Raw genomic sequence first — 17,559 nt, 5'->3', positions numbered from 1 at the left:
TTGGCACATGGTACGTTCTAAAAATGCAACCATGAGGGGAAAAAAAGCTTGAATTTTAGAAGAATAAAATCAATAAAAAAAAACAAAATATTAATATAAGTTGTAATCTGATGAGGAAAGTCGTAATTTATGAGAGTAATGTTGTCATATTGTGAGTTGAAATATTAGCAGATGGTTGGGCACACTGACCGGGCATTATTTAGCAGAGCAGAATTCCGACTGCATTCATAAAATTCCTTCCCATTCCTGACACAGTAACCCTTCTCCCTTTTTCCTATACTCGACTTTCCATAAATCTGAAGCCTATCCTTCCTATCCTCCCTATTCTCCCTATCCTCACTATCCTCACTATCCTCACTATCCTCACTATCCTCCCTATCCAACCTATCCGACCTATCCGACCTATCCGACCTATCCGACCTATCCGACCTATCCGACCTATCCGACCTATCCGACCTATCCGACCTATCCTCCCTATCCGACCTATCCTCCCTATCCTCCTTATCCTACCTATCCTGCCTATCCTCCTCCGCCTCGGAATCAAATATTGCTATAATATTGCCATAATATTGCCATAATATTGCCATAATATTGCTCTAATATTGCTATAATATTGCCATAATATTGCTATAATATTGCCATAATATTGCTATAATAATGCCATAATATTGCCATTAAATTGCCATAATATTGCTATAATTTTGCTATAATATTGCTATAATATTGCCATAATATTGCTATAATATTGCCATAATATTGCTATAATATTGCCATAATATTGCTATGATATTGCCATAATATTTCTATAATATTGCTATAATATTGCCATAATATTGCTATAATATTGCCATAATATTGTCATAATATAACCATAATACTGCCCTATCCTCCCTATCCTCACTATCCTCCCTATCCTCCCTATCCTCACTATCCTCCCTATCCTCCCTATTCTCACTATCCTCCCTATCCTCACTATCCTCCCTATCCTCCCTATCCTTCCTATCCTTCCTATCCTCCCTATCCTCCTCAGCCTCGGAATCAAATCCAATTTCTGTCAGGTCCACTGGTGCTAATTTTGCCTTAATGCTCCAAATGGCAGCTCTTATGTGCATTTAGCTCTTTGACTCCCAATGAAACTCAAGCGTAATTCTAAAACCTCCCAGTGAATCTAATACAATTCCTCTCACTCTAATGTGTCCGGAAAAAAAGATACCAGGCTATACAATACTTTCTCTCGCTGTGCTCATCTCCCACCCCCCCCCCCCCCCCCCCCCATCCATTTACGCCTGTCAAGATGATGTTTGAAAGGAAAAAAAGGCAGTTTGAAGCATTTATGAATCAGTTGGTCAGTTGGGAGAAAAAGAATAGCGTTTTTGAACATTATAAAACCATAATGTTCAAAAGTTTGAAAGAGTTGGAAAAAATAATTAAAATTTGAAAAAGCAGCTGCAATTTTCCAAAAATAAAGTCAAAATATTAAGAACAAAATTTGTATTTCAACAACAAAAAGAGAAAATAAAGTCATAACATTACGGGGAAAAATAATGTCATTTTTGTCACATGAAGTTAAAATATTAACGGTAAAATATGTACTAAAATGATGAGAAATTGAAGTTTTCATTATTTTGGAGAGTAAAGTCATACAAGAATTAAAAGTAAAAGAAAAAGTAAAAGAAAGTAAAAAATAAAGTCATACCTGCAAGAATGTGAATTGCTATAATATTGCCATAATATTACCATAATATTGCCATAATATTACTATAATATTGCCATAACATTGCTATAATATTGTCATAATATTGCCATAATATTGCTATAATATTGCCATAATATTGCTATGATATTGCCATAATATTGCTATGATATTGCCATAATATTGCTATAATATTGCCACAATATTGCTCTAATATTTCTATAATATTGCCATAGTATTGCCATAATATTGCTCTAATATTGCCATAATATATAATATAATATATAATATATATATATTTTTCATTGTACTTTTTTTCAATGTAATGTAATGTAAATCTCTTGTACGGGCCCTGCGATTGGTTATAGTTTAGTATAGTTTATAGTTGGTTATAGTTTTAGTTTATAGTTTTTTGCATTAATTTGATGCTAAAAGAAGCACAGCAACATCCGGCTGGGTGGGGGGTGGGGAGGGGGGGGCAAGCACACAAACACACAAACAATCTCCCCACTGTGGAGCCAACCAAGGGCAGAGAAAAGCTGTGTTCATTTGGCAGCTAAGTGGCTCAGCAACATTATGGACTAGCTCACCGTGGCAACCTGCAAAATTCCACCGCCTCCCCGCCAAAGCCTTGCAGACTATCTCTTCAGTCCTCCATTTCTCTCCCTCGCTACCATCCCCCACTCCAAACAGGAGCAGGAAAAAAAGGATGAAAATCCTCTCCCTCCCAGGCGCTGCTTGACAGTGACGCTGGGAGAGTCGTTTTGAGGCAACGAGCCAGAAAACGCGGAGCGGTCATTCACGAGACGTCCCGCCGTCACGTTTGAAATGCATGGCATGGCATATCAAAACCCACTCCAGCTTCTTTTGTTCAAGAATCATGATATCATCCCTCGCGATACCACAGTTCCATTTTTGCTCCCTCACTATATCACTGTTTTTCAGGAATTGGTCGTGGGATTCCGGACGTTTTGGTCCCTTCCTAATGTCATTAGTCAGTGACAACACAACTGTACAGCTAGGAGACCAGAGTTTGATTCCACCGTCGGCCATCTCTGTGTGGAGTTTGCATGTACTCCGGTTTCCTCCCACATTCCAAAAACATGCTAGGTTAATCGGCCACTCCAAATTGTCCATAGGTATGAATGTGAGTGTGAATGGTTGTTTGTCTATACGTGCCCTGGGATTGGCTGGCCACCAGTCCAGGGTGGACTGAGTCCCCGCCTCTTACCCCAAGAGAGCTGGGATAGGCTCCAGCATTCTTACAACGCTAGCATAAGCGGCATAGAAAATGGATGGAATGTTACAATGTTATTATTGTATAATTGCTATTTTATTCTAATTTTTAAATATTATATTATTGTAGTTTTTTGCAACTACTTCAACATTCTTTTTTAAGTGTTCTTCCTGTAGTATTTTAACTTTTACTGATTTTTCAAAAATGTGTTTTTTCTCATATCACACGTTAAAAAAAGTCCTCTTTGTAATATTGTAATATTTAAATTTTATGCTAAATTTTCTAGCATAAAATTATATATTTTTTCCTCATAATTTGACTGTGTTATTCTTCAAAAATCTTCTAAAATGTTGTAAAAGCGTTATTCTAATATTTTGATACATTTCTATTATTTTCATTCCCGCAAAATGCTGTTGCTGTTTTTTTCTTGTTACATTTTATAAAAAAGCACTTTAAACACCTCTAATGTATCGATACGACAAAGTGTAAATATAATTTATTGCTTATATCAACGTTTAAAATGTCTCAGTTCAACAGAAACGTTTGGAAACAAGCAGAGAGTGTTTTTTGAGACAATAAGTTCAAGTTCAAATCGCTCTTGGTTGTGGTTCCAAATATTCCCGCAGCCCCTGAAAGCATCATCTAAATGACCCCGCCCCCCCCGTCATAGCTGTTTGGTGTCACAAGGAAGGCTATTTCCACCAAGTGCTTTCTGGCCGCGGCTCGCCGCCGTCCGACATAGCGAGTCTCTGAGGGCAAAGCGGGGGAAGGACGGTTGACGCGGAAGACGAAGGTGAAAGGCGGCGAGGGGATTTATATTTATTAATCCAAGATAAGGCGGAAAGAACGAAGCTGAGGAGAACGGGAGCAGCTACACTTCCGTGTGGAAATGGAGCTTCCCGCCGCGGGAGAGCAAGTCTTTGCGGTGGAGAGCATCGAGAAGAAGCGCAGCCGGAAGGTTTGACAAATGGAGTACAAATCTTGTGTACTTCTTAGACGACACGACACGTTTTATTCGGCTCACTGTGCTTCATCTGTCCGTTCACAGGGCAGGCTCGAATATCTGGTCAAGTGGCGTGGATGGTCCCCAAAGTAAGTGAGCCATAAATCACTATCACTTTGGAAGGAAGACACAGGTGTTGAAGTCAAGGCCCGGGGGCCACAAGCGGCTTTCTTCCTTACATTTACGGCACCCGGAATAGCACATTTTCCATCACATTTATTTTCGTTTAGGTCGGAAGTTCTACCTTAATTAACACCTAAGTTACTCACTCTGTACAAAAAAAACATGAAGAACATGGAAGCTACCATAATAAAAATATCAAATAAGTCTTTAGTATTTGGGGTATCAATAATGGGGGCACTACACCGCCTAGTGACCCAGTGATCTGACCATCGAGCATTTCACTTTCACTTTCTTATTCTGTGGAACACTACCCGTCATTAAGCAATTTTATATTAACGCTGATGCGAGAAACCTACGCCTTGTTTACAACAGTGATGTCACATCCTGTTGTAGTTATTTTAAAAAATATATAAACATATATATATTCCTATATAAAATAATTATAATATATTGAGGGGTTCATCTTTCACTGTGTGTATAACCTACCAAAACAATGAAAGTCACGTTTCCTGCTACAGATTCTTCCACTTTGAAAAAGGGCCCCCCAGGGGGGGCCACACTTTGAGATTGACACCCCTGTCAAAAATGTCACACATGGTGGGCAGTTGCTTGTGACTGCTGTGGAATCTTTGCGCGTTTTCCTGAGTGATGGATGCATGTCGCCAATTACAGACATTTACTGTCCCCGGGTTCTGGCTTGGGGGTGTTCTATGACAACTCGGGGGTGCCAAGACCATACCCAGATTGGGTATGGGTACCAGATGAGACACCACTTAAGAAAATTACAATGGAAATATGCTAATAATTTCTACGATGTTGCACTCTTTGCGTATATCCTAGCGGCCCCGCCTCCACCCACACAGACAAAGATTATGACTGACAAGATGGCTCACTCTGTTCACGTCCTTGTTTTTATAACAAAGGTGCTGATGCACAGACTGAACCTCTTCCTGCCAGTTTCCTGAGGAAAACCGGCGAGAAATCTTATCACGTTTTGATGTGGCGAGATCCCGTGACACCCCGAGTGCATACACAATGCCGCACATCCACCGTTGTGATAAGGGAGGATGAGGAGCACCGCTAATATTGACTGTTGACTTTCTCCTTAAACAGGTACAACACGTGGGAACCCGAGGAGAACATTCTGGACCCCAGGCTGCTGGATGCTTTTGAAGAGAGGTACGTTCGTATGTGAACCTGAGCCAACGGGTTCGAACCTGTCCACTTCTCAGGACGATACTTGGCGATGTGTGTCACTCATCTGCTGTTCACAGCATAAAGCAAACATTCTGCTGATAATCCCATGCTGATGATGAAGTGTGGGATGGTGTGTCTGTTATTCAACACCGGGGTTGGATTAGGATTAAAACTGGTGTCATCAGAAGGTCATGGAAGGGAAGACATACCACAGCAAAGGGCGCCGTGTCCTTTTGTCACATGACGGCATGAAGGTATCACGCTGGATTGAGGGCTGCCTGGTGACCACTTAGTGCACCGGAGTCAATGTCCACTCTGTCCTCTGTGTCCTCTGTCTACTGTGTCCACTGTGTCCTCTGTCCACTGTGTCCTCTGTCCACTGTGTCCTCTGTGTCCTCTGTCCACTGTGTCCTCTGTTTCTTCTGTCCACTGTGTCCTCTGTTTCTTCTGTCCACTGTGTCCTCTGTATCTTCTGTCCACTGTGTCCAGTGTGTCCTCTGTCCACTGTGTCCTCTGGCCACTGTCCTCTGTGTCGTCTGTCCACTGTGTCCGCTGTGTCCACTGTGTCCTCTGTCCTTTGTGTTGTCTGTCGACTGTGTCCACTGTGTCCACTGTGTCCACTGTGTCCTCTGTGTCCTCTGTGTCTTCTGTCGACTGTGTCCTCTGTGTCCTCTGTCCACTGTGTCCTCTGTGTCTTCTGTCCACTGTCTCCAGTGTGTCCTCTGTGTCCACTGTGTCCTCTGTGTCCACTGTGTCCTCTGTGTCCACTGTCCTCTGTGTCCACTGTCCTCTGTCCGCTGTGTCCGCTGTGTTTTAGACTCATGGTGTTGGAACCGTCAACCTTAGCCTTCCGCTGAGGCTGTCTGTGCAACCTTTCATCCACGAGTGGAACGTTCAAGGACAACCCAAACTCCCTGGCCGTCTGTTTCAGCAATTCCCTGCTTCTTTCTCGTGCTGAAAGAGACATTTTATTGAAACTAATTGCACGTCTCTCCGGGGAGCCCAATTGTCCCAATGCCAGACTATGAAAACACACCACGTCACTGTAATTAGATGTGGGGGAGGGCACTCACATCACTTCTGTCTGCAGTATTGAGTTACTGCCGTCGAGTGAATACTGAGACTTTGGTTGGGGGGGGGTCAACAAGAGGCTCCTGGATATTTTCACTAAATAAGTTATTATGGGAGGACCACACTCGTTGACAGCATGGCTTTGCAGATCACTACGCCACTTTAACCCCGCCTTCTTTGTGTACATTGTGTTGTCAAGCAACAGGAACTTCTGTCAATGTAAGACAGTTCCACTCGTTTTTCTTTACAGGGAACGCCACGAGCAGCTCATGGGGTATCGTAAGAGAGGACCAAAGCCCAAGACCCTTCTGGTCCAGGTAGGATTGCAACGCTTTGACTATCGATGACATTGACACAAGAACTGCATGTCGATGCGCCTTCACTCAGAATTAGTGGTGGGCAAAACCGTTCATTTCAGCGAACAGGATCGTTCGGCTTAATTCAGTAAAAAGAGCTGTTCATTTCGGTCAATTAGTCGTTAGCCTGTGATCTCCCCCTGGGCAAAGACCCGGTCAGTCGTGTCGAGTCAGTCCGTTCGCATTTGTTCCGACTCAAACCCTCACCAACTAGTGCTGTGTTGGTCATGAACAAACCGGCCGGCGGACTGAACAGGTATTTTGTGGGCGGTTCATTCATTCGCAAAAAAGAACTAGTTCTTTTGACCCGTTCGTTCACAAACGCCACACCACTACTTAGAATCAAAACATGGCAGCGGTAACAAGTGTCAGTGAGTCCGGCCAGAAGAAAAGATTGCGCAATTATTGTTATTGTTGTTATTATACTTTATTGATATGGGCAGATCATTTAGAAATACATATTTTTATTAACCTGTGCATGTGTTTGTGGTTTATGTTTTCAAGACCTAATCAGGGACTTTCAGGGATTAATCGAAAAACTATTTTCTAGATTAATCGATTACAGAAATAATTGTTTAATAAAGATATGCAGATATGCATCGTTTTTCTGTCCTTGTTAGACCCAGTTTGTGCTGCTCTCTAAAGGGAGTAGTTAACAGCATGGTAAGAGATTTTAGTTTTAGTTTTTAGATTTTTAGATGGCTTTTTTAATCATCTATTAGCCTTATAAAATGATGAACTTGGATTAGCAGCCATACCAGAGGATTGATGCAGAGGACTGACAGTTGTTGATAGTAGGCCTCTATGCAAAAATGTACATCCTTCTTTGAAAATCTCATTCATCTCATTCATTTTTAATTGTTTGTGAAATGGATAAAAATATTTGTGAAATGGAAAAAAATTGTTTGTGAAATGCATAAAATTTTGTTTTTGTTTGGAAAACAAAGAAATTTGCAAGCGATCCCAAACTTTGGAGCGGTAGTGTATACTAGGAGTCTCACAGGATTTCACAAAAATTGTTTTTTGTTCCATAGAACAACGGCATGAATGGAGTAAGCCCTTTTTGTCAGTAATAGTCGTTTTGGCTCAGTGGGTGGAGGCGGGGCTGCTAGCATACACAACAGTGAAATGTACTAGAAATTAAAATGGTTGTATACTGTATATTGTTGAATATTTTTGTACTTTCATGTACTAGCATGTGTCTTCTATGTGTTCTTGTCCAGGTTCCTTCTTTTGCCCGGAGATCTAGTGTCCTTGCTGACCTTCACGAGTCCTCTCAGGATGAAGACTGCTGTCACAAGACCGGCTCCGTTCCCACGTTGCATCTGCAGAGTCAGAAGTACCATCTGAACCGCAATAAGCATCATCAGTACCATCCTCTGAGCCGGGACGACCAGACCGAGCGGCACACCAACGCCAAGAACGTGTACTATCGGCTCAGCACGAAGAAGCGCCACCATTTCCAACCGGGCCTGAAATCACCGGGGTCCAGGGAAGTCAACAAAGGGTACAACTTTCCGCCTGTGCTACAGCAAAAATGGTTCCAGGACAAGACCTCAGGTGTTCTCACCAAAGTCAAGGACATCACCATGGAGCTGAAGAAGCTCCCAGCAGATCTAAACGGTCATAAAGAGCCGGAGAAGGCAAAGCAGAAGCATCATAACGTTGTCAGTGGTCGGAAATTAAAGATAGTAAAAAACAAAAATAAAAATGGACACATCGTTATTGTCATGAGCAAATACATGGAAAACGGAATGCAAGCGGAAACGGTTCATAGCTCGGAAGCCCAATCTGGTGAGGAGCCGTCACAAGGAACACACAACACGGAACGTCACCTCCAGAAGATGAAGCTGGTCAGAGAACTTGGCCTCATTAGCGGATTTGCAAAAACAAAACAAGCCACCTCCGATTGTGGATTTACAGGAGAGTGCTCCCAAAAAAAGGAGCAGTCCGCCAAAACGGAGAATTCTGGAATGGAAACGGATCAACATGTTGAGGTCAGAGGTCAAGCGGATCAGCCTTTCCAACTGACAACCGAGCCTAATCGAGTCTCTTTGCCTCTGGACGCCGGAGCTACCTCCTTCGCGGACAGCATAAGTTTTCCGGGATTAAAGCGACACCTTCCTGACACGGGCAGCGAACGCCACGGCGGCACCAAGAGATTTGGGACTGTTTCCCATATGGCGTCCTCGCACACGGAGCAAAATGGCTGCGAATACGGCGCTCAAGAACAGCCCATTGACTTGAGCATCATCAAGCGCAAGCCTGCGGCGAGCCAACCGGAACCACATGGACAGGAAGCGTCACAGGAACACACGCCGCCGGAGGAACAAAGTGAAAGTGAAAACACCGCAGACGCGAGAAAAGTGGAGACATTTCCCGCTCTAAAGCCTTTCCATGGGAATATCATTATCACGGACATTACTACAAACTGCCTCACGGTTACCTTCAAGGAGTATGTGACGCTTTAACTGGGTTAATTGAGTTGACTAGATTAACTGGACCTCCACGCACGTTTTCAAAAGGCATCTTTTTTGGCCTTTGAACCTCCAGCCAGGGTGAAGACCTTCAAAAAGTCCAACCGCCTTCTGCGTTTGTGTATGGACTTGTGTCATAATCATAAGGGTGCCCCCACAACCTCATCACTTCCGAACCGATACCGATATCGATCCGATGTCGGCTCCGTTCATACCTACTTTGAGTACTTTGAGTTCAGTAGCGTCGAAAAGGCTTGAAGTTAGTATGAGGAGAACAACCCATCCACAATCCTTATGTCAGACATCAACACGTCTTTCTCTTTTCTGTGCGTTCTACGTAAAGATTAAAAACGGATAAAAAGAGGCAGCTAAGAATGCACGTAATGGGACGCACCCATTCCTTCTGGAATAAAACTTCAACATTGCTCCACCTAGATAATGTCCGTCCATCCTTACATCCGCACAAGGGTCACAAGGCAGGGTCCATCCTGGACTGGTCTCTCAAATTTCGAGTGGCCAATCAACCGTTTTTTAACGACAGAACACAAGCTAGTAAGTTATTGAGTTAGGGGGGATTTCCTGCAGTAGAAGATCCGCTACTGGGGTACATTTTGGAAACGATCTATTCCTGTGTCCTACGTGTTCATAGTATTCCATTTTCACATCTGTGAGTGTACATATAAAACCTGTTTTTATAAGCTTAATAAAGCTGAATAAATAGTACTCTACACTGGTCACTAGGTGTCAGTAATGGTGGCTGACACACAAGCACCAGGCTACTACTGATGGGCGCAACAACAACAGGATTTCATTGCAGGTTTGAATGATCCCAGACACAATAGTCCCTGATCCGAGTCACTGGTTGCTAACTTTCTGTCTAAAACGGGTGGGCAAACTACGGCCCGGGGGCCACATGCGGCCCACCAATTGTTTGTATCTGGCCCGGCAGAATAATAAAATGTTTGCAAAAAGTTGACTTCCTGATTTTACATATGAGTTTTAGACTTAAGCGGCGGCCGCTTTGCTAACATTGTGGTGAAATAGATTAAATATTTTAGCTACATTTCTGAATATCGATATAAATATGAATACTGAAATATCCATAGTGTCAATTCCAGCTCTTCATGCTCTGGAATCCATTTGGATTTTTCTCAGAATTTTGACTTTTTGTCTCCTAATTTTGAGTCTTTTTTGATGTTGATATTTTGATTTCCTGCTTGTGCTGTGCAACAAGCTGTGGGTTCGGAGTCCATGTGGAATTAGTTTTGCAGCGGCGCCGAGAGCATTCTCCGCGTGATAACGGTCACAAATCTATACGCCAGATGAGCCGCGGAATCCATCTGCTTCAGACCACCAGCTGGGTGATCTATCGTGCGGTCTTCCACACATCTGTGCAGGTCAGACAGTGATCAACGATGAGCTTTTCCTAACTATGCACATACTATGTAGTATATACTAGGGGTGTCACAACATGATATTTCAACAATATATTGCAATATACTCATTTCATTTCCATTACGGGACGCTCTGCTGCACTCTGTGTGTATGCAAGCAGCCCCGTCTCCGCCCGCCGAGACAAAGACATTGTATGACTAACAAAAGTGCACATTCTGTAGCAAGTGGCTGAAAGCAATGCACAGAGTGAACTCTCTTCCTGTTTGTTTGGAGACAAGAGACCAAGAAAACAAATTAAGTTCATTTTCATTTACTGTGGAATTGATTCAGGAGACATTTTGTTTCTGAAGGACTTGAATCTAGCGAGATCTTGTGACACTTACTCCTTCGTAATGTGTCGCGTTTGAGCAGTAAAAAGCATCCCAGCACCGCCTCGTCTATCCTGAGTTTTTGTGTGCTAAGTAAACATCTTTTGTGGTAATAAAATGTTTGCAAAAAGTCGACTTCCTGATTTCACATGTGAGTTACACGGCGGCTGCTATGCTAACATTGTGGTGAAATAGATTGAATATTCTAGTTACATTACTGAATATTGATATAAATATGAATGTTGAAATATCCATATTGTCAGTTCCAGCTCTTCATGCTCTGGAATCCGTTTTGATTTTTCTCAGAATTTTGACTTTTTTGTCTTCTAATTTTGAGTCTTTATCTCATACAAATTAAGATGTTGTTTTTTTCTAAATCAGGTTGCAGGAAAAAAAAATATTAAAAAAATAGTGAGCAAAAATTATAGAGACTTTTTTAGAGTTGAAGTGTTCTGAGAAACATTCATTCATTCATTTTCTACCGCTTATCCTCACGGTAGCCGGCGTGCTGGAGAGGAAATATGAATATGAATATGGATATGAATATGAGTATATGAAATGGGCATAAGCTGAATTTGCAAAGTATGCAACATAAAGGAAATCATTGGTATCGCACGTGACTCATGAAGTCACAAAGTGCCATCCATACAGGAGACTTGGAGGAGGGGTTGTCACGTGACGGTCATGTGACCACCCAACGCTGTGGTTTCCCAACATGGCGGTCTGTCAGGTAAACTAGCATATTTTTATGGCAACTAAAGCTCGTTTTTTAAAACTATTCGAATCCCATACCAGGGCGTTGTGTGTTACATTAGACCGTATGTAGTTTGTGGAGACATCCATCATTCTTTTGTTCAATTGTAGTGTAATTAGAGGGAATAAAAACATGTAAAGGTGTATTTTCCATTTCCATACTGAACGCTTTTCAGCAGAAGAGATCAGCGTCCCTGACACAATATTAGTCTTCGTTATTTCAAATGAAACAATTCAAAGGCGATGTGCTTTATTGATATTTTGCTGTGGCTCGACAAAAGCGCGGGTGTGGAGAAAATGGCTGCCCTCTCGTTTGTGCTGCCTGAGAGGGAAAAAAAGACGCCTCGCAGCAGCTGCAACCGTATCACTATTTCATGTTTGTAGGCCAAACAGCTGCTAGTCCGATGAAGAAACGACGCTCCTTCATGGTCCTAATCATGAGATAAAAAGTCGAAATTATGATATCCAAACTTTGCACTTGCCCCGTCGTTTGGGTCATTTAACTCGTAATTATGACTTAATCTCATTATGACTTAATCTCATAATTCTTTTTATCTTGTGGTTAAGATTTGTTATCTCATAATTTCGACGTTCTAACTCATAGTTATGACTTTTTAATCTCGTAATTTCGATTTTTCGTCATAACTACTTTATGTCCTAATTATGATTTACCCCATAATTGTGACTTTAATCTCATAATTTCGTTTTTTAAATATCATATTAATGATTTCTTTCCTAATTTTGACTTTTAATGTCATATACATTACCTTTTTCTCAAGATTTCGACTTTTTGTAATATTATAATTAATACATTGAAGTCATAATTATGACTTAATTATGTCATATTTCATAATTAGGACTTAATTCCCAATGTTAAATCCCATAAATATGAATTTAGCTCATAATTTGACGTTTTTACCTCTTGACTTTTTGTCTCATAATTTCAACTTCGTATTCAACAATAATGACTTATGTCCTAATAGTGACTTTTTATGTCGTGATTTTGACTTTTTTAAATCTCGTAATTATGACATTTAGCTCATAACTATGAATGTATCTAATAATTTTGACTTTTTGTCTCCTAATGTGTACTCTTTACACCATAATTACGATATTTTATCTGGTAAATTCGACTCTGTGTCGTATTCATGATGTTTTTATCTTGAAATTCGACTTTTTCTCATGCTTTCACTTTTTGTCTCATAATTAGGACTTTTCAGAGAATTATGACTTTTTAGAGAATGTGAAAAGTGAAGGATTTGGGGGCCAGTTTGGTATTTTGTTTCTAAAAAGCTAAACTCAATCCAACAACCTAAAATGTCCAGAGAAAAAAATCATATTCTATCCAGGAAGATGTTGCAACTTTACAAGAATACTCATAATATGAGAACCAAAGTAAAATTGTCATCTTTGACGAATGATGTTGGGGAAAAAAGGAACATGCATGCAATAAAGTTAAGATATTACATGAATACATATTCATTACACGAAAGGAAAAAGTACAAAGATTATTTTAATATTAGTTGAAACATTTTGCATTGAACAATTAGAAATAAAACGGGGAGGGAAAAAGAGCGAAGATGATAGGGAAGTTGTTTGGAAAATTAATATTTTTTTCACGTCCAACGTCATCAGTACAGAAAAAACGTAAATATGTTTCAATAATTCACCTCTCGTATGCTGTATTTTCCGTTTTTTTGCTTTTATATATTTAGTATCTATGCAGTCGGCTACATAAATAGTATTTATGTGCAGTATGTGCTGTTGTTCGTTTGATCGTTTTTATTTTTAACGTCTGAAACTTGAATGTCCTCACTGCGGGTGTAATTGACAACAAAATAAATAATAACTCATTATTTTAGAAATAAATGCCGCATAAAAAAAATACGAAAAGCCTTTCCAGGCGTACTTTATATATTGTTTAAAAATGTTTATCAGATATAAGTCCAACTGTCCTTCCGGTCGCCTGCTTTACGTTTACTTATATTGACAGCACATTAATATGCAATTTAATTCATGTTTGTTTGGAGTGTAAAATGATGTAACGATGATGGAAAAAAGGGCACCAAACAACAGAAACGCCGTAATTTCATATATGGGCTCAGTGAAAATGGACGTTTCAATCATAACCGTAAAAAATGGTTTAGTTTTGTTTCGCAAAAGCATGTTTATTAATTAATAAGACGTTCTCAAGCAATGAAGCAGCGAAATAGATCCAACATGGCCCCGGCCCCTTATTTAAGAGGCGGGTTAATAACTAAGGGGCGGGGCTTAAAATAACAACAACACCCATTGGACCGGGTGTTCGCATATTTGTCGACGTATGACGAAGTCGACCAATCGGCGTTGTCACAGCGGGTCCACGTACTGCGGTGCCCATGGCAACGAAACGCTGACGTATCTTCGCTACTGAGAGAGTATTATGGTCTGTCGGGAATTCAGAGTAGCTGGGTCTGGAGGTGGAGGCAAAGATCTGCCTCGCTAGCGCTAGGAAGCTAACGGTAGGTTGCACTGGAGTAAACATGGAGCTGTCTGCCGTCGGGGAAAGGGTGTTCGCCGCCGAGTCTATCATCAAACGTAGGATAAGGAAGGTATGTTAACGAGGTGAACACACACCGATCTGACAACCTTAACCGATCAAATTGTTTCAATTGCTTTGGACTGCGAGCTAACCATGTGACGTTTGTGTTTGTAACGGCACGCAGGGGAAGATCGAGTACCTCGTCAAATGGAAAGGCTGGTCTCCCAAGTAAGTCCGTACTACGTTAGCCAACACCTAGCTACACCGCCGTCCTCCATGCAGCTGAGGCTACTGCCACGCCGTGCCGTCGACCCCTCGCTTCCCCAATGAACCCTCTTTTTTCCGCCTCTTTCAGATACAGCACATGGGAACCGGAGGAGAATATTCTAGACGTCCGCCTGTTTGCCGCCTTTGAGCAGAGGTACGTGACCCGTGCTCGTGAGCGGAAACTTCACCGTAAAATGTCGTCATGCGCACTTTGCCCGGCTGACATTTCACACCCGTTACCGAACAGAGAACGCGAAAGGGAGCTGTACGGGCCCAAGAAGAGAGGCCCGAAACCCAAGACCTTTCTGCTCAAGGTAAATGGAAATGTACTTTATTACGTCAATGTGTCTGACGCCTGCCTCACGTGGGTTCGTCACGAGCTTCAATGGCAGGTGCTGCTAATGTTGCTAAGCGTCATTAGCATAACAAGGTGACGTTTTCTTGCGCGTGCTTCCCGGGTAAACCACATATGATTTTATTCATGAAATACCGAATTCAAGAAAGAAGCATAAAGTATTGGATACTTTTCAAGAGCCAGATGTGGCTTTTTTGATGACTGGATCTGTCTCTTAAACATTTCTTTACACAATAAAATAACATTTTATTTTTTGCTCACATTTTAAAGTGAAACATTACAGAAATCATAGTGTTAAAACATTCATAATATAAAGGTTTTATGCATTTTAATCAATTTTCTACCACAGTGCCAGCTGCCCTTCTGATAATTTCTATGTCAGACACCAAAACTCCATTATTACTGAACAATACTATTGGAATGTTAACAAGTAAACTTCCCTCCTTTTCATCAAATAGTTAGCTAGCCAATTCTGCAAAGGAAACCCTTATTATTAGATTATTATTACATTTAGAGACTTACTAAGCTGTAAAATTATCGGTTTTCCTAAGAAATATGTGCATTTGATGTCAAAAAATATGATATGGCTGTCAGGATAATACATTTAAAAATAGATGGCTTTCATAGCTCTCTGGGCCAAAACCATCCCAACCCCTGTCTTAAGTGTTGACGTGCTTAAAGATGAAAAATCACATGTTTTTACCATTTTTCATTTCCTGAAAATAATTACTTGGAATGGAATGGCCTTTATTGTCATTATACAAGATGTACAACGAAACTTGTATTGAGCATTTGGTAGTAAAGTTGTCAATAACGCTAAAATCAGAGCGAAATCCAATATTCCAGAGCTGTATGTGAAAAGTGAGTCGTCAGTAGTTGGTTTGCTGACCTGAAGTTGACCTTGGTGTAAATTGCAGCATGTCTTGGTGAGCAGGGTCAGTGGAAGTTCAGAGGTGAACGCTGGGTCCAGAAAGGAACTTGCTCCTCTAATTGTCTGTTTTATTGCACCGTCATGCACTTTATTGCACTTTTCAAGCTTTCAAGTCCTCCGTGCTGCAAATTTAAACTCAAGTACAATGACAACACACAAGACATTTGTGCCGCTTTGACCTGCATGGCTTTCTCATAGGCTCAGGCCAAAGGCTCCGCCAAGTCTTATGAGTTGAGGCATGAAGCAGTGCGAGGAATGCACATCGCCTACCAGACCCCAGAGCCTGCTGTGACCCCGAGGGCCAGAGAGGGCCTGCGAGCTGTCGTTCCCACCATTTTCCCACCCAGCGCTGTTAACCGAGGAGACGCCGTACACGTTGGGGCGCCGGCACTGCCCCTTGAGCACCACCAGGCCCTGCGGCAACCCAACACTGGCAAGAGAGGCCCAAAGCCCTTGCAGTCTCTGCATTCCAGCAAGAGAAAAACCGAGGAGCATGCCGGCCACAGGCCTCACAAGTTGCTGAATGTTCAGAACGGTGAAGGTAGGAGGTCGTTTTGCCACAAATACCCTGAGAACCACGGCCATAAACTCCACCATAATCGTCATCATCATCATCGGTCACACAAGTGGGGAATGAGCCCTGGGGGGGCCTACAAGCAGCCCTACTCCCACCGTGACGCACACAGGACTAAGAACTGTTACCTGGCACCCGAACACTCCAAGCAGCAGCACCCGCCCGTGGAGAAGCCTTACTTCCTGGACAGGCCTTCCCCGACCCGGCTCGATGACGACTTGGACCAAGTGACGTGGCGGCCTGCTCTGCGCAGCGTGGAGCAGGTCCTGGTGACGGACGTCACCACCAACTTGCTGACTGTCACCATCAAGGAGAGCAGCACCTCCAAAGGCTTCTTCAAGGACAAGAGATGACGTGGAAGGATTCAGCATCATCCAGTGTCGGGACTCAAACCTTTTGTTCTGAAGACCCTGTAAAGTTGAAGGATTTGATACTTTTTGTACATTTAAAGATGCTAATAGTAATAAGCAATTCAATGTAGGTACTAAGCTATTTGAACAAAACATCCTAGATTTGTCTTATAAAGCCAATTAGTTTATCAGTTATCATTTCTATGTTTAGAATATGTTGAAGGCTTTTTAAGGCCCCTGGGCTACACAAAGCAGAATATGTCATGTACATAGATATATTTGTACATACAGGTTAATGTACTTACCACAATTTACATCAGGATTTATTTTTCAAAATTGGACTAAAATGAAAATGTAATGTTTTTCATCCCTTCTTTGTGTTTGTATAGTTTGCTATAATTTAAAATGTTTACACTGTGCCCTAACGGCTTCCTTTTTTGAGGTTCTTTCAAAATAAAATGTCCCTACACTTTGTGATGAAAAGTTTGAATCTTTTTTTTTAAGTCTGGAATGCAATATACATTCATTAGACTAACAAAATGGTCTTGAATGCTGAGAAATTACATCATTCTTAAAGGTTTTAGAAAGTATAGCTATCATTAAAATGAACGATATATATGTGTATGATTGTAATGTAAATTATATGTCCAGACTTTCGCAGATGCCGAATATTAAAAAAACCCAAACATTTGTAAATTGTATGAAAATCCTAACTACACTTTTTTGTACTAACTGCTATTTTACACAATGTGCTTTTACGAGGTTTTTCAATAAAAAAATTCTTCTGGTTCATATTTTATTTTGAGACTCGCTTTGTCGTGTGACGTCATCACATAAACACCATGCAGGGGAATTAAGGTAACATTTGGATTGATTTTGTGAATAAGT

The 17,559-nt window shown here is 41.4% G+C and overlaps 2 protein-coding genes across 4 annotated transcripts; both read left to right on the top strand.

Moving 5' to 3' along the window:
• The first annotated feature begins 3,791 nt into the window (after positions 1-3,791).
• Positions 3,792-11,189, top strand: LOC131136207 (E3 SUMO-protein ligase CBX4-like). The gene is made up of 5 exons (XM_058082817.1): positions 3,792-3,888; positions 3,979-4,022; positions 5,170-5,235; positions 6,575-6,641; positions 7,904-11,189. Exons 1-5 carry the CDS (start codon positions 3,820-3,822, stop codon positions 9,149-9,151), a joined length of 1,494 nt encoding a protein of 497 aa, XP_057938800.1. The 5' UTR covers positions 3,792-3,819; the 3' UTR covers positions 9,152-11,189.
• Positions 11,190-11,594: 405 nt separating this feature from the next.
• Positions 11,595-17,386, top strand: cbx8b (chromobox homolog 8b). 3 transcript variants are annotated; one of them, XM_058082798.1, is made up of 5 exons: positions 11,595-11,650; positions 14,116-14,264; positions 14,379-14,422; positions 14,550-14,775; positions 15,946-17,386. In XM_058082798.1, the coding sequence occupies exons 2-5, from the start codon at positions 14,196-14,198 to the stop codon at positions 16,672-16,674; spliced, it is 1,068 nt and encodes a 355-aa protein (XP_057938781.1). In that variant the 5' UTR covers positions 11,595-11,650; positions 14,116-14,195; the 3' UTR covers positions 16,675-17,386. The 3 variants fall into 3 exon arrangements, with proteins under 3 accessions (XP_057938781.1, XP_057938772.1, XP_057938789.1); XM_058082806.1 differs by lacking the exon at positions 11,595-11,650 and having other exon boundaries at positions 12,569-14,264; positions 14,550-14,615; positions 14,709-14,775; positions 15,946-17,378; XM_058082789.1 differs by lacking the exon at positions 11,595-11,650 and having other exon boundaries at positions 12,475-14,264.
• Positions 17,387-17,559: the final 173 nt, after the last annotated feature.

This window comes from Doryrhamphus excisus, chromosome 1, assembly GCF_030265055.1.
Source record: "Doryrhamphus excisus isolate RoL2022-K1 chromosome 1, RoL_Dexc_1.0, whole genome shotgun sequence".
Lineage (NCBI taxonomy): Eukaryota > Metazoa > Chordata > Actinopteri > Syngnathiformes > Syngnathidae > Doryrhamphus > Doryrhamphus excisus.
This window is presented reverse-complemented; position numbering and strand designations above follow the sequence as displayed.